At 39.7% G+C, this 25,737-nt stretch overlaps 1 protein-coding gene across 1 annotated transcript in view; it reads left to right on the top strand.

The window, feature by feature from the left end:
- ZSWIM5 (zinc finger SWIM-type containing 5) overlaps positions 1–25,737 on the top strand; it is a 64,990-nt gene that overhangs the window by 18,845 nt on the left and 20,408 nt on the right. Inside the window, exons 3-9 of the mRNA XM_082750073.1 lie at positions 5,182–5,361; positions 12,832–13,008; positions 17,108–17,254; positions 17,709–17,846; positions 19,499–19,759; positions 19,975–20,110; positions 21,113–21,270. Of these exons, the coding sequence (XP_082606199.1) occupies positions 5,182–5,361; positions 12,832–13,008; positions 17,108–17,254; positions 17,709–17,846; positions 19,499–19,759; positions 19,975–20,110; positions 21,113–21,270 (1,197 nt within the window). The remainder of the gene's footprint in view (positions 1–5,181; positions 5,362–12,831; positions 13,009–17,107; positions 17,255–17,708; positions 17,847–19,498; positions 19,760–19,974; positions 20,111–21,112; positions 21,271–25,737) is intronic.

Genomic DNA, 25,737 nt, shown 5'->3' with positions numbered 1-25,737 from the left:
CACACACACACATACACACACACACACACACAGGAATATTATTACTCAGCCACCAAAAAGAATGAAATCTTGCCATTGACAATGGCATGGGTGGAGCTAGAGTGTGTTATGCTAAATGAAATAAGTCTCTCAGGGGGTGCCTGGGTGGCTCAGTTGGTTAAGCGTCTACCTTTGACTCAGGTCATGATCCCAGGGTCCCCAGCAGGGACCATGCTTCTCCCTCTCTCTCTCCCTCTGTGCTCTCTCTCTCTCTCTCTCTGTCAAAGAAATGAATAAAAGTCTTAAAATTAAAAAAAAAAAAGTCTGAGAAAGACAAATGCCATATGATTTGACTCATATGTGGAATTTAAGAAAACAGATGAACACAGGGGAGGCGGAAAAATAAAATAAGACGAAAACAGAGGGGGGCAATCCATAAGAAATTCTTAACTATAGAAAACAAACTGAGGGTTGCTGGAGGGGGGGATGGATGGGTGATGGGCTAAATGGGTGATGGGCAATAAGGAGGGCATGTGTAGTGATGAGCACTGGGTATTACATGTATGTGATGAATACATAAATTTCTACTCCTAAAACCAAAAAATAATACTAATAATAATCTACTTGGGCATCTGGCTGGCTCAGTCAGTAGAGCATGTGACTCTTGGTCTCAGGGTTGCATGTTTGAACCTCACATTAGGTATATAGATTACTAAAAATAAGTAAATAAATAAATTTTTTTAAAAATCTAATTTGCTTAACACTCAGTGGGCCTTCTCAAATGGGAAACTTATATCTTTTAATTTGAGACATTTTCTTGAACTTCTTTTTCTTTTTCATTTCCTTACCTTTATTTTCTCTTTTTGTCTGTAACTACTTCTGTTATTTGGATATTAGTTTCTAGGTTACTATGCTGCAGGCTTAGAGGAGGGTCTGTAACAGGAATAAGAAAATAGAGGGTTCCAGAGGGATGTCTCTAACAACATAGTAAAATTGTTAGATTATTTTATGTGACTGAACATACTAAATGGAGATTGAGTCTCTAATTTTACTATTTTTTCTCTCATTGTTTTGTTGTTTTTGTTTTTTGTCTTTTATCTTCCAGGTTTCTCAGTTTTATCTTTTAACCATCTTATTAATCTTTTAATAAAGATTTTATTTATTTAAGAGAGAATGAGATGGGGCATCTGAGTTGCTCATTTGGTTAGGCCACTGCCTTCAGCTCAGGTAATGACCCAAGAGTCCCAGGATCGAGTACTGCATCAGGCTCCCAGCTCCGCAGGGAATCTGCTTCTCCCTCTGAACTTTTCCCCTCTCATGCTCTCTCTCACTCTCTCTTTCTCTCTCTCTCTCAAATAAATAAATAAAATCTTTAAAAATATATATAGAGAGAGAATGAGGTGGATAGAGCAGGAGCAGGAGGGACAGAGGGAGAGGGAGAAGCAGATTCCTCATTGATCAGGGAGCCCGACGTGGGGCTAAATCCCAGAACCCCAGGATCACAACCTGAACCAAAGCAGACATTTAACCAACTGAGCCATCCAGGCGCCGCAGCCACCATTTTGTTAATTTTCAATAAATTTTCTTGTCATCATGTTTTTAATTTCCAAGAGCCCATTTTTGTTGTTGTTGCATCCTGCTCTTCATAGATGCAGGATTTTCTCACTTTGAGAATATCAATTGGAAATGTTTTTCTCTTTAAGTTTTTTTTGTGACCTGTGCCTTTTTGGTATTCCCTTAAGGTTTTCCTTCTGTTTGCTTTGTTCTTTGCCCTTTATGTAAGATGCTTTTCTTATATATCTAATGTTTCTTAGCTACCCAATCCTATTTAAGAATAATACTTAAGAGCTAGATGGAAGCTCTGTGTGTATGTGTGCATGTGTGTGTTTGAGAGAGAGAGAGAGAGAGAGAGAGAGAGAGAGACCTTGTTAATTAGTCAGTTTAACTGAGGATGATCTAACTGGGTTTTTCTTCAGTGGAGAGCCCAAACTACAGTATGTGCTATATGTTTTTCCCCCCAGCGTGATTTCCAGAGATGAATCCTCCAGTCTCTTGTCTCTGAGTTATAAACTTGTCACAGTCTTCTTAGAATCCAATGGAGAAAGAGGGTTGGGTTGGGAGGTATCCATTTGTTCAATATATATATATCTTCCCTAATCCCTCAGTTTTTAGGAAGGACACCCCACTCTTGACTGTGCATAATATTTCCAATCCAGAGCCTGTCTGAATCAACCTTCCCAGTGAGTAAAACTCTGGTCTTCATCCAGGCAAGGAAAGGAGCAGGCACTCTGATACTCTGAACAGAGGAGGAATTCTGCAAACCTGAGCACTTTGACAAATTTCTAACCAATTTTACTAAATTCATCTCCACTTTCAGCAGGGTTCTGCAGCCTGAATCAGTTGTGCTTCTGGGTTTTCCTAACTGCTGGTGGAGGTTTCAACTTTGTTTTTCTAAGTCAGCTATCATTCATCCACAGACTTTACAAATTCTAAAATTCTGTGGCTGTTCTGTTTTATCTCTCCCATTCCCTGTAACTGTGAATTTATGCCTATTTTTATCCCTTTATTTTCATTTTAGTGAGGTTTCAGAAGGAAGTAGTGGTTAGGTATCTTTATTTTTTTAATAAATAATTGTGTTCCTTTTATTTTCATTTTACAAACATTCATTGAGTACCAAGTTGTGCCAGACACTGGGAACACAAAAATAAGTACAATGTCCCTGTCCTCAAAGAGTGAACACTCTAGAGAAGGATATAAACATGTAAACACATTTTTAAAAACCCTTTATGCTAGTTAAGTGCTAGTAATTATGTGTACATGTCTTTTTTTAATAATTTTTTATATTTTATAAACATATAATGTATTATTAGCCCCAGGGGTACAGGTATGTGAATCGCCAGGTTTACACACTTCACAGCACTCACCATAGCACATACCCTCCCCAATGTCCATAACCCCACCACCCTCTCCCTCCCCCACTCCCCCCAACCCCCCTCAGTTTCTTTTGTGACATTAAGAGTCTCTTTTGGTTTGTCTCCCTCCTGATCCCATCTTGTTTCATTTATTCTTTTACTACCTCCCTAACCTGCCCTCCCCCCCCCCCCCGTTGCATCTCCACTTCCTCATATCAGGGAGATCATATGATAGTTGTCTTTCTCTGATTGACTTATTTCGCTAAGCATAATACCCTCTAGTTCCATCCACGTCATCACAAATGGCAAGATTTCATTTCTTTTGATGCTGCATAGTATTCCATTGTGTATGTGTGTGTGTATAGATAGATAGATAGATATAGATATAGATATACCACATCTTCTTTATCCATTCATCTGTTGATGGACATCTAGGTTCTTTCCATAGTTTGGCTATTGTGGCCATTGCTGCTATAAGTCGTTAGGTATCTTTAACCAGAATTAATTCATGTTTATTCTTCAGGCTCATATGTCATATCCTTTCTACAGCTTCTTCTGACCCCATATGCAGAATTCATTGCTCCAACATATATTGTCATAGGATTTCATGTATGTCTGTGATAGCATTTGCCATGCTTTAATTATTATTTGGGTGACTCCTAACTATAATTCTCTTGAGAGTCATCATAATATAATATATTTTATTACATAGTATAGTTTATATTTCATGGTAGATTTTTAAAACTGAGTCAATAGAAATGAATCTTCACCATTTTCAAGTAGTATCTGATATTTCAAGTAGTATCTGATACTGAGGCTAAAAATATCCTTTAAAACATTCCTATTTGAGCTTAACAGGCTTGAAATAGTTTTTGAAAGTACCTCTGTCCAAAGATGTAGCTTCTTCCCAAAGGATTTTAAATTTAAGATATTCTGCAGCCGGGCTTTTTGCAGATTTGAGATTGAGAATACATCTGGCGCAGTCACATAGCCAACCTTGAAAAGAGGCAGCTTTGCTTTAAAAGAAAGGTGAGATGGTAAGAGAAACAGTAGCTATTGGTTACATGGAAAATGTGATACTCAGCTATAGTGACAGAGAAGATCGAAGAATGTGATAGTTTTAAGGCATCATGGTTAATCAGCAGTATCAAAATCCAAGTTGAAATAAATTTTCTTGGAAAAAGGAAATACTAAAATTCTGCTATGTGCCAAGTAATATGCTAGGCCTTTTACAAATGTTATTTCATTTAATTGTCACACTATCGCTACAGAGTAGTTTTTCTATGCTGTCAGTTTTACAGTTGAGGGATTTGAAGTTCAAAAAATCCAAGGTCAACTAATCAAAAATTGATGTTTTCTGAGCACCTCCTTTATGACCTTTGTCCTTCTGCTAAGTGTCCTTCCTATATGCTGCTATTATACCCTGAACATGCCTTCTTTTTTTTAAGATTTTATTTATTTATTTGATGGAGAGAGAGTAAGCAAGAAAGAGAGCACAAGCAGGGTAGGAGAGGCAGAGGGAGAAGCAGACTCCCCTGCTGAGCAAGGAGCCCAAAGCGGGACTCAATCCTGAGACTCCAGGATCATGACCTGAGCCAAAGGCAGACACTTAACCCACTGAGCCACCCAGGCACCCCACCATGAATATATCTTTATCTTTTGTTTTTTTAAGATTTTATTTACTTGACAGAGAAAGATCACAAGTAGGCAGAGAGGCAGGCAGAGAGAGAGAGGGAAGCAGGCTCCCTGCTGAGCAGAGAGCCCGATGCGGGGCTCAATCCCAGGACCCTGAGATCATTACCTGAGCTGAAGGCAGGGGCTTTAACCCACTGAACCACCCAGGCACCCCAACATATCTTTATCTTAACACTCATTTTATTCAATTGACTTTATATTTATTAATCTATCTCCCTCATTGGGCAGCTCCTCAGGGGTTGGAACAGTGTCTTATTCTCCAGTAGGAGAATAGGCCTTGAACATAGAAAGCTCTTAATAAATAGTATGTTGGACTACAAATCTGAGATCAGAATTCAAGTCCAAATCTGTCTTATTCATCATTACAGACACACATCCAGATATCCAGATAATCACTGCTTTAAGAAAGCTTTAGGGAGGAAAAATAAGCCATTTCTGAAAACTTTAGCAGATTTTATTTTTTTATATTGAGAAAAGCTGATGTTTTGGAGACTCTTCCTACCAACCAGAAATGGAAGAAAAGAGTAGCCTGAAAAATTAAAGCTGACATAGATCAGAGGAAAGGTATCAAGATTGTTGGTTGCTTTATTTCCAGGGGCCTTATGGGTATGCATCATTTTAAATCCACATTGCAAACTGGAGGAAAAGTCCTGTTGGCTACAGCAGCTGCAGAAGTGGAGTGACCTGGATGTCTGTCCCCTGGAGGATGGGAACTATGGGCATGAGCTGCCCAACATCACCAATGCACTTCCCCAGAATGCCAGTCACAGCCCAGGTGAGCCATATATCCTTCTGGGGTCTCTGTGCCAGGACTCTAAAAGATGGGAGGGTAAAGCTCTAGAACAAAGGTGGCCAGACAGTTGGCTGTCAGTATTGCCATTCTCAGTAAGAAAAGCCTGTCCTTTTATTTATCTTGAATAAGGGTAAGCCTTAAATAAGGGTAAGCTTTTTACCTTTGACATTTTGGAGGTGCTGTGTCTTTTTCCATATCTGAGTGTTCTTATAGTGCCCACCGTAAATTCCTAGAGCCTTCTGCATGAATCCTCTTTACCTTTCAAGTTCTGCATGACTAATGGATCCTCAGTTGGGGTTGGTTTTAGCTTAGAAGGCCTACCTCAAGGGAAGGATGGAAGGCCTGCAAAAAACAGTATTTATTTACTTACTTATTTATTTATTTTTAAAAACAGCTTTTAAAAATGTCCTGACAATTGCTTTTCTTCCTTTTCTCTGTTTTCCTCAAATTTTTTTATACAGCAGATAGCTAGGTTGGATTATCTTCCCAAATTACTGCTAGGACCCTTGGCCCATTTTAAGACAAATCTAGTACAGTGATACTATACACTCTGCCTTTTGAGCCTCTGCCTTTTGAGCCCCTGGCCTGCAGGTAACACTGAGCATCACTATTCACGTCAGTTTTAATTCATCTAACTCAGGCTGTTTGCTATTGGCAACTGATTGCTCTTTAGCCCATTGGGAACCTTTACTGGTAGGAGATTTTTTGTCAGATATTGATTTTACATGTGGTCCTTCTAGTTTAAGTGATAAATCTGGGATTTTTAATCTCAAGGAGAAAATCACTTAAATTATTGTTCCGGCCAGGTCTTCGTCTACTGTACCATAACTGATTGTCAGTATACCTAAAACAACAAAAGTAACAGTAGTTTGAAAAGTTATAGTTTTGCCACTTCTTTAAGCTACACTTTACGGGCATTCCTCTAATCTCCACAACACATCATCCCTTTAGTATTGGTTTGGGATTGGCATAGAGAGTCAAGAGCATATAAAGACATGCCTCTAGTTTGGTAGTTTCTTCCTTATCATACTGGTTGCTTGTGTTACTGGTTCTCATTTGAGGATGTTGTTTCTTCTGCAACATCTTGCTTCAAGTTGTGGCTGATTTAGCTCTCAGGTCTCTATACCTAATGGAGCAATGGGGGTCCCACTTATTCTTTATTGCCATTTCTATATCATTATCCTTTCCTCCTTCCTAAAACACCCCCCAGCTTTAAAGTTCATGCTGTCAAAATATACTATCTGCTACTCTTCTGGTTTTGATATTTGTAGATCTCTGTATCAACCCCGCTCTTTCCTTGAAGATTTTGGCTATTGGCTGAGTGATACTGCTTTCTGTTACTGCTTCTATCATAATTCTTGATAATTTCAGTAGCCACACAGATGATCATTCCAAAACCTAGCCTCTCAGTTCTTTGACTTCCTCTCTTTTAATAGTCTCATCTTCCCACATAATTGAGCCATACAATCCCAAGACCATACCCTAAACTATATCATTGCCAATAACTATACCTTCTTCATAATCTCAATTTCAGGCAGCTGTCAATACCATCATCAGTCTTGCTAACCTATTTTCTCTAGTATCCTGGTTCCAATAATTCTTTGATCCACTAGGACTTTTGATCCTACCACTTTTTCATTCTCCTGGTAGCCTTGTTTTCCTCCTGATTTCTTGGTGAATCATTATAATCATTCCCTCACATACATGCTCAAACTTCTCTTTCCCTTCATTTCACACAGATAGCAAAACACTAAACTTAGTAGTTCATTGTCATTCTCTGATTCCTCAGTGCATGCCCACACTGCTGAACATGATGAAAAGAAACATAAGCATGGGAACTGGTTTTATTTTAAGTTTATGACCACTGATTTTAAATGGGTCCATAGTGTTGTCCAGACATTTCCTTAATCTGTGCATTCTTTTACTCTTCTAAATTACTGTTTCATGAATCTTTCTCTGAAAACTTTATTCCTCCCCTTCCTCACTTCCAGCTGATAACCTTGCTTCCTATTCACTGAGAATATAGAAACAATCACAAGAGAATTTCCATGACTCTCTCACTACATCTTCTTCTGTCTGTATCCATCCAGTCTTCCTCTCCCCGTTTTTTGTTTTTTGTTTTTTTTTAAGATTTATTTATTTATTTATTTGACAGACAGAGATCACAAGTAGGCAGAGAGGCAGGCAGAGAGAGAGAGAGAAGCAGGCTTACCGTCAAGCAGAGAGCCCGATGCGGAGCTTGACCCCAGGACCCTGGGATCATGACCTGAGCCAAAGGCAGAGGCTTTAACCCACTGAACCACCCAGGCACCCCTTCCTCTCCCCATTTCTACTTGTGCTTCTAAGCCCAAGCCCTCTACCTATTCTCAAGATCCTATTCCTTCTCTTTTATCCAGGATAGAACTCTGGGAATTATCTTTTCTCTCTCCTGTTTTACAAATTTGTTTGTAAAACAGATTCCTATGAGTATATAAGTACATTGCTTTCTCTCTCATCACAAAACAAAACACAGTCATGTTGTTCCCATATGCCTCTCTGGCTACTACCCTATTTCCCTGAGATAATAGAAATAAGTGGTAGAATTAAGAAAAATAATTTAAAAGAATAGTACGTATTTATCATCTCTACTTCTGCTCATATTCTCCACTCTAGTCAGCTTTCATCCCTCTGCTATTGAAATTGCTCTTATATGGGTCACTGATGCTAAACATGGTCAAATGTAGTGGCTCATTAGCACTATTTGTTAGAATTATTTACTTTCTTCTTGAAACACATTTTTCATCTTATTTCCAAGACACTGCTCTCTTGGTTCTGTTCTTACTTTCTTCATTGGTTCCTCCTCCTCAGCCTCCTTTACTGTCCCCTTCCTTCTTCCTAACCAAAAATGTTAGAGTGCCTAGGGCTCTGTCATCAAACACTTCTCTCTATATAGAAACTCCCTTGGTGATTGCATTGTTTTGATAATCATCTGTATACTAACTACTCCCAAATTTATATTGTCTTAAATCCCAACTCCAGACTTATATGCTCAACTCCCTTTTCAATATTTCCATTTAGATTTCTTATCTGTCAAGCCCCACCTAAACCTGCTCCTCCTACAGTATTCCCTATGTCCACATATGGCAAGTGTGTCTTAAAAACCATGGAGTCTGGGGCACCTGGTTGGCTCAGTGGTTAAGTCTCTGCCTTTGGCTCAGGTCATCATCTCAAGGTCTTGGGTTGGAGCCCGCATCAGGCTCTCTGCTCAGCGGGGAGCCCGCTTCCTCCTCTCTCTCTGCCTGCCTCTCTGACTACTTGTGATCTCTCTCTGTCAAATAAATAAATAAATAAAATATTTAAAACAACAAAAAAGCAAAAACCATGGGGTCATTCTTGATTCTTTTTCTCCCTCACTTGAGATCCAAACCATGAGCAAATCCTATTGGCTTTACCTTCAGAAAATATCCAGAATCCATATATTTTTTCTTTTTTTCAGATTTTTATTTAAATTCTACTTAGCTAACATACAGTGCAATATTGGTTTCAGGAATAGAATTCAGTGATTTATCACTTACATACAACATCCAGTGTTCATCCTAACAAGTGCCCTCCTTAATACCCATCACCCTTCTGGCCCATCCCCTACCCACATCTCTCGATTACCCCTCAGTTTGTTCTCTATATTTAAAAGTCTGTTATGGTTTGTTTCCCTCTCTCTTTTTTTGTTTTCCCCCTCCTCCCATATGTTCATTTGTTTTGTTTCTTTTTTTTTTTTTATAATTTTTTCAATTTATTTATTTTCAGAAAAACAATATTCATTATTTATTCACCACACCCAGTGCTCCATGCAATCCATGCCCTCTATAATACCCACCACCTGGTACCCCAACCTCCCACCCCCCCGCCACTTCAAACCCCTCAGATTGTTTTTCAGAGTCCATAGTCTCTCGTGATTCATCTCCCCTTCCAATTTACCCCAAGTCCCTTCTCCTCTCTAACACCCCTTGTCCTCCATGATATTTGTTATGCTCCACAAATAAGTGAAACCATATGATAATTGACTCTCTCTGCTTGACTGATTTCACTCAGCATAATCTCTTCCAGTCCCGTCCATGTTGCTACAAAAGTTGGGTATTCATCCTTTCTGATGGAGGCATAATACTCCATAGTGTATATGGACCACATCTTCCTTATCCATTCGTCCGTTGAAGGGCATCTTGGTTCTTTCCACAGTTTGGCGACCGTGGTCATTGCTGCTATAAACATTGGGGTACAGATGGCCCTTCTTTTCACGACATCTGTATCCTTGGGGGTAAATACCCAGGAGTGCAATTGCAAGGTCATAGGGAAGCTCTATTTTTAATTTCTTGAGGAATCTCCACACTGTTCTCCAAAGAGGCTGCACCAACTTGCATTCCCACCAACAGTGTAAGAGGGTTCCCCTTTCTCCACATCCTCTCCAACACATGTTGTTTCCTGTTTTGTTTCTTAAATTCCATATATAACTGAAATCATATGGTATTTGTCTTTCTCTAACTGACTTATTTCACTTAGCATAATACCCTCTAGTTCCATCCATACCATTGCCAACAGCAACATTTCATTCTTTTTGATGGCTGTTTGTGTGTGTGTGTGTGTGTGTGTGTGTGTGTGTGTGTGTACACATCTTTATCCATTCATCAGTCAATGGACATTTGTGCTCTCTCCATAGTTTGGCTCTTGTTGATAGTGCTGCTATATATAAGCATCAGGGTGCATGTACCCCTTTGTTATCTGTATTTTTGTATCCTTTGGGTAAATACCTAGTAGTGCAATTGCTGGGACATAGAGTAGCTCTATTTTTAACTTTTTGAGGAACCTCCAAACTGTTCTCCAGAGTGGCTGTACCAATTTGCATTCCCACCAACAGTGCAAGAGGATTCCCCTTTCCCTGCATCCTCGCCAACACCTTCTGTTTCTTGTATTATTACTTTTAGCTATTTTGACAAGTGTGAGATGGTATCTCACTGTGGTTTTGATTTGTATTTCTCTGATGATGAGTGACATTGAGCATTTTTTCATGTGCCTATTAGCCATCTAGATATTTTCTTTGGAAAATTATCCTTTCATGTCTTCTGTCCATCAGAATCCATATATTCTTATGACCTCTACTGCTTATTACTCTGGCCAAATTGCCATCATTTTCACAAATTATTGCAGTGACCTCCTAACTGCCCATCTTGCTTTTGCCCTTCAACCTCATGGTCTAGTCTCAATACTGTTGCCAGTTAACCTTTTAAAAAGCAGGTCGCAGGACGCCTGGGTGGCTCAGTTGGTTAAGCAGCTGCCTTTGGCTCAGGTCATGATTCCAGCGTCCTGGGATCGAGTCCCACATTGGGCTCCTTGCTCAGCGGGGAGCCTGCTTCTCCCTCTGCCTCTGCTTGCCATTCTGTCTGCCTGTGCTCGCTCTCTCCCCTTCTCTTTCTCTGATAAATAAATTAAAAAAAAAATCTTTAAAAAAATAATAATAAATAAATAAAAAGCAGGTTGCATCATACACCTTTAACAGCTAAAAGCCCCCCAGTGGCTTCTCATCTTTTACTCATGGCCTGTAAGGTCCTCAATGATCTGGCTTTCTAGAATCTCTCTGACCTTATCTCCTATAATTTTCCTGCTTATTCATTCCACTCTCAGTACACTGACCTCCTTGCTACGTTCCAATACTCCAAATATGTACCCACCTTAGGATTTTAGAATTTGCTATTCCTTTTTGCCTAGAATGCTCTTCCCTTAGTTATCTTAGTTATCAGGCTTAAAGTCTCTGTTCAAATGTGACCTTATTAGATACCATTCTATATAAAACAATAACCCCCACCCCACACCAGCTTGCCGTTCTCCCTAATTTTGCTTTAGTCTTTTCTAAAGCACTCAAAACCATCTCATATGGTATACTGTAGATTTATTGAACTATCCCTGCCCATTTACATGTAAAGTTCCATGAGGCAGTGACTTTATATATCCTCAGCACCTAGAACAAGTACCTGCCATGTGTAGGTGCTCGTTATTTATGGACTTGTTGAATATTGGGAGCCTAATCCCTACTGTGGGTTGAGAAGACCCAAGGTAGAGTCTCAGTTCAGCAAGAGAGGGGTTTAGACTGCAGCCAGTAGGAGGTACATTGTGCTTCTACTGAGGGACAACTTGAAGGAGAAGACATTTCAGTAAATATTGTCATGCTGTTCTTTTTTTTTTAAGATTTAATTTATTTATTTGACAGATGGAGATCACAAGTAGGCAGAGAAGCAGGCAGAGAGAGAGGGGGAAGCAGGCTCCCTGTTGAGCAGAGAGCCCAACGCGGGGCTCGATCCCAGGACCCTGGAATCATGACCTGAGCCGAAGGCAGAGGCTTTAACCCACTGAGCCACCCAGGCGCCCCTGTCATGCTATTCTTATATGCTATTCTAAACCCACACTCTATGGAATATATCAAATTCTGAAGAGATGAACATATTCTAAGGACTTTTGCCTAATGAATGAATATGTTCATTTCTTCATTTCTTTCATGTTCATTTTGAATCCTCTGGCTTTCCCTCCCAGTTTTTTTTGCACAGACTCAGTGGATGTATAGCTCATTTGGGCATCTCTGGAAACATCTGTATAGTATTTTCGTACTTGATCCCAGACCACTTGTCCTTAATCTGGCAGAGAGTCAATTAAATAATCCTTTATGGTTGATTGGTTGGTTTGTTTGTTAGTTTTTAATTTCCTTAAATGTAGTTTCCATGAGGCCTTCTGTCTCCAGAGTTTTTGATGACATATCTTTCATTTGATCTTCCTCCATACCACCCTTAAAAGTTGAGGCTATTTTGTCTAAACTGTTTTGGTTTCCTTGCAGACTTTTTCCTGAAGAGAGATGGCATGGTAAGAGTCTATGTTAATTAAATTAGTCTTTGTCAGTATCAGTTTTTCATATTCAAGAACAAGACTGTAAGCCTGTAGATATCCGTGTGATAAAGGGACCAGAATACATAGGACTTGCACCTTTTTCAGCTTTTAATATAAATTACATGAAGTCTTTAGTCTGATAAGGGTCAGGCTGTAAATGAGACAGGTTATGGATTGTCCAGGGGACTTATCTAGCTACTTCTCTCTTCCTCTGACTTCTATAGAAGTTGGTGTCCTCATAATTGAGCAGCTGAGCACCACTGTCTCTCTTCTTTATCATGTGGCTCTCAATCCTAGGAGAAATTGGTCTTCTGTAGACTAGAAAGGCAGCCATAGGTCTCTGTAGAAAGGATCTTGCCATAGAGGACACAGCCACATTAAGGGCTAGCCGATAAAGAGGCAGCACAACAAGCACCCAGACAGATGGCAGAGTGGCTGCTCTCACGAAGCCACATACTACTCTTCTCATCCTCCCACTCTGAAGAAGACATAAGCGTTAGAGCTTCAGATTACCTGTCACTGAACTGCTGCATGTCTTTCTTTCCCCAGACTCCTTATCCAGACCAAGACGAACAGTGTTCACTAGAGCCATCGAGGGCCGTGAATTACATTGGCAGGACAGCCACTTACAGCGAATAATAAGCAGCGATATATATACAGCTCCTGCCTGCCAGCAGGAAAGTGAGAGACTACTGTTTAATTCCCAAGGCCAGCCGCTGTGGCTTGGTAAGTGTACCTCTCCTCTCCTCTAAGAATTTCAGAGCTCAGTCTTACCTTGTGCCAGGCCAGAACTACATAGGGGCTGGCAACACAATTCCAATTTGGACAGATCTTTTGGGGCCTTAACTAGGGATTCGGCGTATTTATGTGAAGCTTCAGCTACTTCCATGTGTATTTAGCTGAAGTATAATGACCTCAAACAGAGGAATTTGTGTTGTTTCCTGAGTTTTAGAAGGGGAAAGGAGTTAGTAAATCTCAAAGAGTAGTCATAAAACCATTAAACATCAGTTCACAGTTAGTCAACAGTTGCAGAGCAATGTTATAATCCACTCTGAAATTAATATATTTTACAAAAAGGCACTAACTCCGAAACTTAAATTACCCTGTGCTAGTAGCTAGAGCACTATCTGCATTTGTCACCAAACTGTCTTCTTTCCTCCTCTCCACCTTCCCTTCCTTCCTTCATTATAAAGGAACAGAGCTCTTCCATTGTGGGTTTAAATATTCCTCTGGCTGTATGTCAATCTCTGCTTTATCACAGGATGCTCATTCCAAAACAGACACTTTTAAAAAATACTCATTTTCTGAGTCTTACAACAATGTATGTATGTCAACAATGACATTTATTTTTATATCTTCTCCCAATTCCTTACCTTCATCCTTCGCTACATTTCTTTGTCTTTCTCAAGATCTTGCTGAATATGCAGGGACACCCACATGACTCAGTTGGTTAAGCGTCGGTCTTCAGTTCAGGTCATGATCCCAGGGTCCTGGGATTGAACCCCGCATCAGGCTCCCTGCTCAGTAAGGAGACTGCGTCTCCCTCTCCTGCACCCCCTGCTTGTGTTCTTGTGGCCTCTCTCTCTGTGTCAAATAAATATAACAGAATCTTTAAAAAAAAAAAAAAAAACTTGCTGACTATGCATATGTCCCTGTCTCTCTTAAAAGCCTTGCCCAAACTCACTGTGGGCCACTACCCGAAGTCTCCTTTCGTCACCTTGCCTCTTCCCATATCTAACACGTCCAAAACATAAATCTAACAAGTGTGTGAAATCATATGCATCTCGTCAGCAAACAAAGGTGAAAATGTGAAAATCAAAACAACACTGAATTGGGGCACCTGGGTGGGTCAGTGGGTTAAAGCCTCTGCCTTTAGCTCAGGTCATGATCTCAGAGCCCTGGGATTGAGCCGCACATCAGGCTGTCTGCTCAGCAGGGAGCCTGCCTCCCTCTCTGCCTGCCTGCCTCTCTGCCTACTTGTGATCTCTCTTTCTGTGTCAAATAAATAAATAAAATCTTTAAAAAAACAACAACACTGAATTACCATTTTTTGATTGTCAAATGGTCAGAGATTTTTGAAGTAAAGATAATTAGTTTATGGTGTGGGAAAAGTTACATGGAGATAGTTATTCTCATTTACTACTAGTAGGAATGTAAGTGCTTATACCCTGTCAATAATGCTTATCAAAAGCTGTTAAAATACATTCATACCACTTGACCCAGGAATTCTACATCTAGGAATTTATCCTGTGCTATAATTAACTAAGTATATATGTAAAGCTAGGGGCTTTATTAGAGCATGGACGTAAATAATGTACAGATGAGAAAGATTGGAAATAGTCTTAATGTCCAACAGTAGGGGATTGATTGACTCAGTGGATTATATCCATATTTTCAGAGGAATGGTATATCAGCATTTTTAATGTTGTAGAAGTATATTTAATGATATAAAAAAAAAACTTTATAATACATTATTCAGAGAAAAAACCCAGTTACAAAACAATTATAGTATTATCCCATGGGGGCACCTGGTGGCTCAGTTTGTTAAGAGTCTCAAGGTCGTAAGATAGGGCCCCACGTTGGGCTCTCTCCAACGTGGAGGGGAGTCTGCTTCTCTCCATCTCTCCATCTCTCTCTTTCTCTTTCTCTCCTCCTTCTGCCTGCCCCTCCCCCTGCTCATGCTCTCTCTCTAAAATAAATAAGTCTTTAAAAAATAATAATAAGGGGGGCGCCTGGGTGGCTCAGTGGGTTATGCCTCTGCCTTCGGCTCAGGCCATGATCTCAAGGTCGTGGAATCGAGTCCCGCATCGGGCTTTCTGCTCAGCAGGGAGCCGCTTCCTCCTCTCTCTCTGCCTGCCTCTCTGCCTACTTGTGATCTCTCTCTGTCAAATAAATAAAATCTTTAAAAAATAATAATAATAATAATAATAATAATAAGGGATCCCTGGGTGGCTCAGTGGATTAGGTCATTGCCTTCGGCTCAGGTCATGATCTCAGGGTCCTGGGATCGAGCCCTGCATCGGGCTCTCTGCTCAGCAGGGAGCCTGCTTCCTCCTCTCTCTCTGCCTGCTTGTCATCTCTCTCTGTCAAATAAATAAATAAAATCTTAAAAAATAATAATAATAATAATAATAATAAGGGATGCCTGGGTGGCTCAGTCGGTTAAGCAGCTGCCTTCGGCTCAGGTCATGATCCCAGGGTCCTGGGATCGAGCCCCACATCAGGCTCTCTGTTCAGTGGGGAGCCTGCTTCTCTCTCTGCCTTTGCTCGCTTGTGCTCCCTCTCCCTGACAAATAAGTAAATAACATCTTAAAAAAATAATGATCATATCATTCCATGTATATGTATACATAATCAGAATATATATACACACACATACTTAATGCATACATACACACAATACTGGAAATAATGGTTATCTCTGATTTTTATTTTATATTTTGCTTATCTGTATTTTCAAATTTTTTGCAGTTATTTCTGACTTTTAGTGTTATCTTTTTTTTTTTTTTTAAGATTTTATTTATTTATTTGACAGACAGAGATCACAAGTAGGCAGAGAGGCAGGCAGAGAGAGAGAGAGGGAAGCAGGCTCCCTGCTGAGCAGAGAGCCCGATGTGGGACTCGATCCCAGGACCCGGAGATCATGACCTGAGCTGAAGGCAGCGGCTTAACCCACTGAGCCACCCAGGCACCCTTAATGTTATCTTTAAAACAAATCACAAAATGGTGGCACCTGCTTTGCTCACTTGGTTGTGTCCAACTCTTGATCTCAGCTCAGGTGTTGATCTCAGGGTCATGAGTTTGAGCTCTGCATTGAGCTCTACACTGGGCATGGAACGTATTTAAATTTTTAAAAAATCGCCCAATGAACCATTAATCTCATTATAATCACTTGCCCATTTTTAAGCTTTTGAGGCCCTCCATTATCCTTAAGTTAAATCCAGTCTCCTTAGTATGGCATATCATACTCTACATTTCTAGGCAATCTCTGGTGACATAACTTACTCTGCACAGAACTATTTGTTATACTCAAAAGATGCTTTATAGAATACTTCTTATGTTTTATTTATATGCCGTTGCTTATATGTTCTTTTTTGCTGGCAATGCCTTTTCCTGTTTGTCTACCTAATTAAAATCTTGCTAGTTCTACAAAGTGCTGCTCAAATATTATTTTCTCTCTGTATATATTACTATCATGTTGTTTACTTTTAACTGTTTTATAATGGTCTATTTATGTATCATTTGTGAGGTCTTTGAGCAAGTGGTCTTTTCTTATTTATGTTTGTACTTCCCTTACCTGTCAAGCAAACTGGCATAAAATAGGTTCTCAGGAATGTAGGATTAATAAATGAGGCCTTTCTCTGTAGGCAGTTAGCTGCTACCTCCACTGAGTTCTCATAGTCCAAGGTCACAAAGAGGTACTACATTTTATTATCCTAGTTGTGTGTTCCTTTCTATACCAGTCCACTCTACAGAGGCCACATGGTGGCTTCTTGAAGGTAGTGCCTGTGACTTATTCAACTCTGTATTCTTTTTTTTTTTTTTTTAATTTTTTTTTTATATACATATATTTTTATCCCCACGGGTACAGGTCTGTGAATCACCAGGTTTACACACTTCACAGCACTCACCAAAGCACATACCCTCCCCAATGTCCATAATCCCTCAACTCTGTATTCTTAAAAGATAAAACATGGGTCTTGGTACACAGTAGATATCAGCTGAATTTTAGGAACTGAGCAAAACACAAACCCCCTTTGTCAAACATGAATTTTCCTCATTGGAAAATCTAACCCAACCAAAATATTTTCTTCTCATCTGGTAGAGCATGTGCCTACAGCCTGCGCGCGGGTCGATGCTCTGCGCTCCCATGGTTATCCAAAAGAGGCCCTCAGACTCACGGTGGCCATTATCAATACTCTGAGGTTGCAGCAGCAACGGCAGCTGGAAATCTACAAGCACCAGAAGAAAGGTATAGTGATAAGGAGCCATCTTAACTTCTCAGGCTGGGGCTGATGAGGATCTTCAGAGGCTATAAGTTTCATGGACTGGCAGGAGGGAAGGAATTTCAGGGTTTTCTACCTGATGTGTGGAATACCTCACTTTACCTCTATAAATCTCAGGGTTTTTTTAATCTACAAATGGGAATAATAATGCTGGTCTGCATCCCTCACAGGAAGTTGGAAGACCCAGTAAGATCTGGCATAAGACCCTCTTTAAACTGTAAAACTATATTTACGTTATGTGTGCTGCAAGCAAGAAGTCTAAATGCAGACTTCAAGACCTTATAGCTAATAAACTTGTGACCACCCAAGGCGAGACAATGGGGGAAGATTTTTTTTTAAGTTGCTAATGGGAAGACTCAGACAGGGACAGAGAGCAATGTGTCCCTATCAATTTCTAAAATTTGGATCTGTTGTTTCCAGAACTGTTACAGAGAGGAACCACAACCATCACAAACCTGGAAGGCTGGGTGGGCCACCCCCTGGATCCCATTGGCTGCCTGTTTCTCACTCTGACTGAGGCCTGTCGTCTGAATGATGATGGCTATCTGGAAGTGTCAGGTACAGGGGTCAGCCTGAGAAGAACCAGAACTGTCCTTAGTAGTTCTCCCTTCCCTGTCTGACTCTGTCTACATTTCCCGTAGCCTTTGTCCTCTTATCCAAATTGGACCTACCCTGAGGGGTTTCCTTGGGCTTCATCTCTTTCTCACCTTCCTTTCCCACCCCGTAGACTGGCCCCATCCTATTCTCCTATTTCCCCTTGCCAGCTTTCCTTTGCTCCTCTCACTTCCATACCATGAATACCTAACGAGTGTGATCCAAAGTGAGTATGAAGAGCGATAGTGTTCAGGAGGCAGAGGCCAAGTCTTGGAGCAGTCTTGAAGTGGAAAAGAACTTCCAAAAAAAAGAATGTGTGTAACCCTTACAATTGCATAATACTCTCATATTTTCTTTGAACCTTCTTCCTCATGATGGTTATATTCTGATTTTACCAGTGATAATAGAACTAGAAAGGAAGAATCTTAGTAGTCTCAGTGTAGCAAGGACTAGAGACAGAATTTTATGCCATCACTATATTTTATACATACATCTATTATGGTATTTAGCCCACTGCAGCACAATTTGTTTACAAGTGATTATCTTACTAGACTTCAGTTCCTTGAAAGTAGAAATTATGGGGCGCCTGGGTGGCTCAGTGGGTTAAGCCTCTGCCTTCGGCTCAGGTCATGATCTCAGGGTCCTGGGATCAAGCCCCACATCGGGCTCTCTGCTCGGCGGGGGGCCTGCTTCCTCCTCTCTCTCTCTCTCTCTCTGCCTGCCTCTCTGCCTACTTGTGATCTCTGTCAAATAAATAAATAAAATTTATTTAAAAAAAAAAAAAAAAGAAAGTAGAAATTATGACTTACTTATCTTTGTGATCCCAGCACTTAGTGCAATACTGCTCATTTAATAGTTTTCCATAAATATTTAACCAGATAAGTGAAGAAGAAAGAAAAGAAACAAGACTCTAAACCCCTGTAAGACTTTAAACCTGTGCTCGTTTTCTAAAACTTTGAACCCAAGAGGTGGAACATAGAAAGTAATAATTACAAAGAAGTTGCAAGTGTTACAAAGTAATAGTTTAAATGGATGGATTTGGATCTCTCTGGGTAGAGATACAGTGGGTGTCCCCAGTCTGAGCTAGAGCTGCCCTTATCTTCCCTCTAATCACCTGAAAAGAAATCATCATCTTTGGTCTGTTTCCTCTGCACAGTGACACTTACGTCTCAAAAACCTGAGACTGTACTTGAAATATATTCATCAAGGACGTACACTTAGCTCCTTTCACATACCAGACCCTGGAGATGCACAAGACAATAAGATAATGTCTCTTCCCTTTACGTGCCCATACTCTAGTGAAATAGACAAAACAAACAAACAAACAAACAAAAACCCAACAGATAATCATGTATTACATAATGTGTTAGCAAAAGTTTAATATAAGATCCACTTCTTCCCCAACTGGTCTAGCCAGTTCACATATTGGGAAGGAGTTGGGAATCTCTGTGGCTCTGTGTAATCTTTTTTCAGTATATTTTCCTTACTGCTCTGGGGTTTTGACTCAGCTTCCCTGTGGCATCTGCTGACCTAACTGTTTTCCAAAGTGGGAGGGAGAGAGGAGCAAAAGAATCCACAGAACTGACCTAAAGAATCTGGTCCCATGTTGCCCTCAGATATGAATGAAAGCAGGCCCCCTGTATACCAGCATGTACCTGTGGCTACAGGCTGCCCAAACAGCCATGAGTCCTACCTGTCTCTGGCCCTGGAAGTTGCTCTGATGGGGATGGGTCAGCAGAGAGTGATGCCTGAAGGCCTCTACACACAGGACAAGGTGTGCCGTAACGAGGAACAGCTCTTGAGTCGACTTCAGGAGCTGCAGCTGGACGATGAGCTAGTGCGAACACTGCAGAAACAGTGCATCTTACTCCTGGAGGGTAAGTAGAGAAGGGTTTTGTCATAGTACCTTAGGCTTATAACTCTGAGTTCCTCTCTGTAACAGAGTACTGTACAGAATCATTTTTTACATTAAAGTATAGTTCAAGTTCCCAGGGCTAGCAAACATGTGAAGGATCCTATAGCTCAAGTCCAGATTGGCAAATAGAAGCAAGCATGTAGATGAATAACTGGCTGTCCTATCTTCTTCCTGCAGGAGGCCCCTTCAGTGGTCTAGGAGAAGTCATTCACCGAGAGAGTGTTCCCATGCATACCTTTGCCAAGTATTTGTTCTCAGCTCTGCTGCCTCATGATCCAGACCTGTCCTATAAATTAGCCTTACGTGCCATGAGGTGGGTAGCCCTTTCCCAGCCCAGCTGCTTCCATCAAAGCAGAAATCTCCACTGCTCTTTTTCTTTATCTCACTTTCTTCTCTTTCCCTCTTTGTCTCTTCTATTAGACCTGAAAATACTGGACCAAGCACACCCTAAAATTACTCAGGCATATTCCTATTATCTAGGATTCCTGTCTGGAATGACTTGCTGGTGACTCACTTGGCTCCCTGGTTGTACTCCTGGTGGGTCACCTGAGAAAGCCCCTAAGTTTTTAGTAGATATGGAGCACCCAAGACCTGAGTATCTTTGTCTCTGGGGCCCATTAGGCAGCATGAGAATGGGTTTGAGCCCTTCTGTAGCTCAAATGAGTCATGGCTCCTAGGCAGAGGTCACCAGATGCATCTAGAAGAAATAAAAATAAGTCTTTCTATACCAGAACTTGAGAACAATAAGCTGAGGATCTTGTTTTCAAACTAGAATAGGATTCTTAGGCAGGTGGACCTCTAGGATGCAGTAGACCATACAGAAGAATTTTAGTTAGATCAGAAGGCTGAGAGAGCTCTTCACTTCAACCAGAAAAAGACTGCAGAGGATTCCTTAGCATATGTTTCTTATACTTTAAAAAATAATTGTAGGGCTTTCGAACTGCCTTTCAAATCTATTTGCAGTAAAAAGTATTCAGCTTGAGTTCTACAAGTACCCAGACATTCACCTCACATACAGTATAGTATTCTAAGTTTTAAAACCTTTAAGGCTCAGGGTGCCTAGGTTCCTCAGTCAGTTAGGTGTCCAATTCTTGATCTCAGCTCAGATCTTGATCTCAGGGTCATGAGTCCAAGCCCTGCATTAGGCTCCATCCTGAGCATGGAGCCTACATTAAAAAACAGAGAAACAATCTTTAAAGCTCTTAGTTAACCCTTTCTTGCACAGTTCTTCCCCAGCAAAGAACAAACTTCTCTAAGGTGACTCAGAATGTAAAGGGTCTGGATGGTGGCTGATGACTCTCCCTGGGTCTTCTAGGTTACCTGTTCTAGAAAACTCAACTTCTACAGGCGACACTTCTCACTCTCACCATGTGGTGTCTGTGGTGCCCAGCCGTTATCCTCGCTGGTTCACTCTTGGACACTTGGAATCACAGCAATGTGAACTGGCCTCCACCATGTTGACCGCTGCCAAAGGTGAGCATAGATAGAACTTAGGCTCCAGCACCCCCACTATGCTGGCCCATTCATGGTCTATCAAGCACTTGGTCTGTGGTCTCCTAAAGAAGAAAAGCTATTCTTGACTACTTGATAGGGATCCCCACTTTGATTGCTGTCATTAGAATGAGCACCCAGGTCCAAGACAGAGTTTTGCCTTTGGTACTAATTGTGGGATGCCGAGTATGTAGAATGAAATCATCTTTAAGATAACTTCTAAATTTAACCTTCCATATGATGTAGTCACTTCGTCTTTGCAAGCCTCAGGTTTAAAATCTATAAAATGGGATTCATTGTCAGTGAACCTATCAGCCTCCCCAGGGCCGTTGGAAGATCCAGTGAAGTCATGACTAAGAATTATAAATCTCTATAGATATGAGAGTCTGTGATATTTCCAGGGCTCCTTGTCTGAAGATAGGCAGCTAAGATGGACTCTCACATTTTCAAACTCACATACTACCTCCCTGTTAGCTAGGTAGGTTTCACCACAAAAAGAAATGAAAACAAGCCCCTGAGAAGCTATAATGAAATACTAGCTTGTGTGGGTTGCAAATATTTTTCTGATACTAGGAAACTATGGATATTTTAAGGTACTTTTTATTAAAAAATAATTTCAGGTTGTGTCTTATTGCCCAAAAAAATATGTTCATTATGGAAAAGGTAAAAGATACAGATAAATAAATATGAAAATGATCAATACACCAACACAAAACTTGAACAAAGGATATAATCAGACAGTCAAAGGATATGATCGGACAGTTCACAGAAAAGAAGATACGAATAACTTTTGAACAATTAAATACCTGGACTTCCTTGAGAAATGCAAGTTAAAATTACCCTGAGATAACATTATTCACCAATCTTATAGGCAAAAATCAATAAACTTATTAATAGGCATCCAAGTAGGGGTGATCCAAGTTAATAGGCATCCAAGTTGGCAGTGGTGTTCACATGGAGTATCAGCTTCCAAGCAGGATCAGATGACTACAGATCTAGGACGTTCAATTAACCTCAAGCACTAGAAACCCAAAGAAAACTTTATCAAGGGGCATCATAATCAAATTGTTTAAAACCAGTATTAAAAGAGAAAATCTTACTTAAAAGTAATTAAAGAAAAAAGACATATTATATACAAAAGATTAAATGTGAGAGCAAGTTTCTCACTTGAAACAGTATAAACCAGAAAAAAAGTGGAGGAAATTCTATAAAGTACTTTTAAAAAACGGTCAACCTAGAATTCTACACCATTGAAAATATCTTTCAAAAACAAAGGTGAAATAAACGTTTTCAGACAACCTTAATTGAATTAGAAGTCAACAATAAAAAGATATCTGGAAGATCCACCAAATTGGGGGGAATTATACCACATACTTTCATATAACTCACTGGACCAAGGGAAAAAACCCAAGATTAGAAAATGTTAAACTGAAGGAAAATGAAAGCAAAGCATATTATAGTTTTTGGAATATAGCTAAAGCTTTACTTAGAAGGAAATTTTTAGCATTAAATGCTGTATCTGAAAAGAAGAAATGTTTCGAATCAATGATCTCTGTTTCCACCTTAACCGGAAACCAGAAAAAGAAGATGAAATGAAATTCAAAGCAAAGGAAAGGAAATAATAAAGATCAGAGCATAAATCAATAAACAGAATATAGAAAAAAAAAACAGTAGATAAAAATCAATGAAACAAAACACTGTTTGAAAAGAAGAGTAGGGCGCCTGGGTGGCTCAGTGGGTTAGGCTGCTGCCTTCGGCTCAGGTCATGATCTCAGGGTCCTGGGATCGAGTCCCGCATCGGGCTCTCTGCTCAGCAGGGAGCCTGTTTCCTCCTCTCTCTCTCTCTGCCTGCCTCTCTGCCTACTTGTGATCTCTCTCTGTCAAATAAATAAATAAAATCTTAAAAAAAAAAAATTGAAAAGAAGAGTAAAATTGAAATCTCTATTCAGACTGATCAAGAAAAAAAGAAGACAAAAAAATTACCAATCCCAAGAATAAGAAAGGTGACATCACAACAAATTCTAAAGACATAAAAATGATAATAAAGGAATATTGTGAACAATTTTATGTCAATAAATTAAACAACAGAAATGAAGTGGACTAATTTCTTGAAATATACAAACTACCAAAGCTCACTCAAGAATAAAGATGATCGGGGCACCTGGGTGGCTCAGTGGTTAAAGCCTCTGCCTTCGGCTCAGGTCATGATCCCAGGGTCCTGGGATGGAGCCTCACATCAGGTTCTCTGCTCAGCAGGGAGCCTGCCTCCTTCTCCTCTCTCTCTCTACCTGCCTCTCTGCCTACTGTGATCTGTCTGTCAAATAAATTAAAAAAAAAAAATCTTTAAAAAAAAAAAAAGAAGAAAGCTGATCTAGGTATATACTCAAAAGAAACAAAAACTTGGACTCAGATACTTGTACATCAGTGTTCATGGCAGCATTATTCACAGTAGCAAAAAGTTGGAAATGCATCTATAAACAGATGGAGAGATAAACAAAATGTGATCTATGCATTCAATGGAATATTAATTTGGCAATAAAAAAGAATAGAATTCTGATACATACTACAACATGGATGAGCCTTGAAAACATGCTAAGTGAAATAAAACAGACACAAAAGGAGAAATATTATATGATTCTGCTTATATGAGGTACCTAGAACTGCCACAGCAGGGAAACATCAGTGGTTGCTAAACTAGAGGGCATTTTATTAGGAAGGGGATATCTATGTAGTCCCAAAGTATCTCTCTACAAAGCACTTAATCAATCACAAAGGAAAAAAAGTACAAGTCTACTATAGAGCAACCTGGTAGACATCACTTGAGTAAAGTGGCCACAGTTAATACCATAAATTCAAAGGGACAGAAAGCAAAACAGAGGAGAAATTCATAGAGACAGAAAGTAGGACACAGAGCCTGGGGAAGTTAGTTATTATTTAATGAATACAGAGTTTCTATTTGGGATGATCAAAGTTCTGGAAATGCATAGTGGCCATAATGTACAACATTGTGAATGGATTTAATGTCATTGAATTGTACCCTTAAATGGTTAGAATGGTGAATTTTATGTTATATATATTTTATCACAAAAATAATAAATAGAATTGAACATCAAAAAGAACTGAATTGTAGTTAAAAACCTTTCTACAAAAAAAAATCCAGGCCTATATGGTTTCACTGGTAACTTCTACCAACTATTTAAGGAAAACATAACAATTCCATACAAACTTTTCCAGAAAATTGAAGAGGAGGAAATATTTCCCAGCTAAATCTATGAAGCCAACATTACTCTGATACCAAAACCAGTCAAAAATCCTAAGAAGACTACAAACTAATAATATTCTTATGGGCATAGGTATAAAAATTCTTTTTTTTAAGATTTTATTTATTTATTTGATAGAGATTACAAGTAGTCAGAGAGGCAGGCAGGGAGAGAGGAGGAAGCAGGCTCCCGCTGAGCAGAGAGCCAGATGTGGGGCTCGATCCCAGGACCCTGAGACCATGACCTGAGCCGAAGGTAGAGGCTTTAGCCCACTGAGCTACCCAGGCACCCCAGGTATAAAAATTCTTTTTTTTTTTAAAGATTTTATTTATTTATTTGACAAACAGATAACAAGTAGGCAGAGAGGCAGGCAAAGAGAGAGAGAGGGAAGCAGGCTCCCCACTGAGCAGAGAGCCTGATGCGGTACTCCATCCCAGGACCCTGGGAACATGACCTGAGCTGAAGGCAGAGGCTTAACCTACTGAGCCACCCAGGCGACCCCGGGTATAAAAATTCTTAATAAAAATGTTACAGCTTGATCCAATAATATATTTTAAAAAGATAAAACATCACAACAAAGTAGGATTTATCTCAAGAATGTAAGGTTAGTTTAACATTCAAAAATCAATCATTGTGATTCACCGTACTAATAGAGTAAAAACAAAAACCCATGGGTTATTTTATCATTTTAATAATACAGAAAAAGGATTTAAAAAAATCTAACATTAATCCCTAATAAGAACATTAAAAACTCTTAAACTAGGAAAAGAAATAAACTTCCTCAACATGATAAAGGATATCTAAGATACAACTACTCTTATACTTAATGGTAAATGATTGAATCCTTTCTTCCTAACATCAGGAACAAGGCAAAGATATTGTTCATTCAATATCAAACTGGTGGTTCTATCCAGTACAATAAGACAATAAAAGATAATAATAAAAGATACCCAGATTAGAAAGGAAGAAGTAGGGGTGTCTGGCTGGCTCAGTTGATGGAGCATGCTATTCTTGATCTCTGGATTGTGGGTTCAAGCCCCACATTGGGTGTAGATATTACTTTAAAATAAAATATTTTGTAAAAAGAAAAGGAAGAAGTAAAACTGTCTTTATTCTCAGATGACATGCTCATCTATGTAGAAAAATCCTATGAAATCTCTAAGAAGCTATTAGAATTAATAATGAATTT

This window comes from Mustela nivalis (assembly GCF_964662115.1).
Source record: "Mustela nivalis genome assembly, contig: HAP1_SCAFFOLD_670, whole genome shotgun sequence".
In the NCBI taxonomy this organism is placed as follows: Eukaryota; Metazoa; Chordata; class Mammalia; order Carnivora; family Mustelidae; genus Mustela; species Mustela nivalis.
This window is presented reverse-complemented; position numbering and strand designations above follow the sequence as displayed.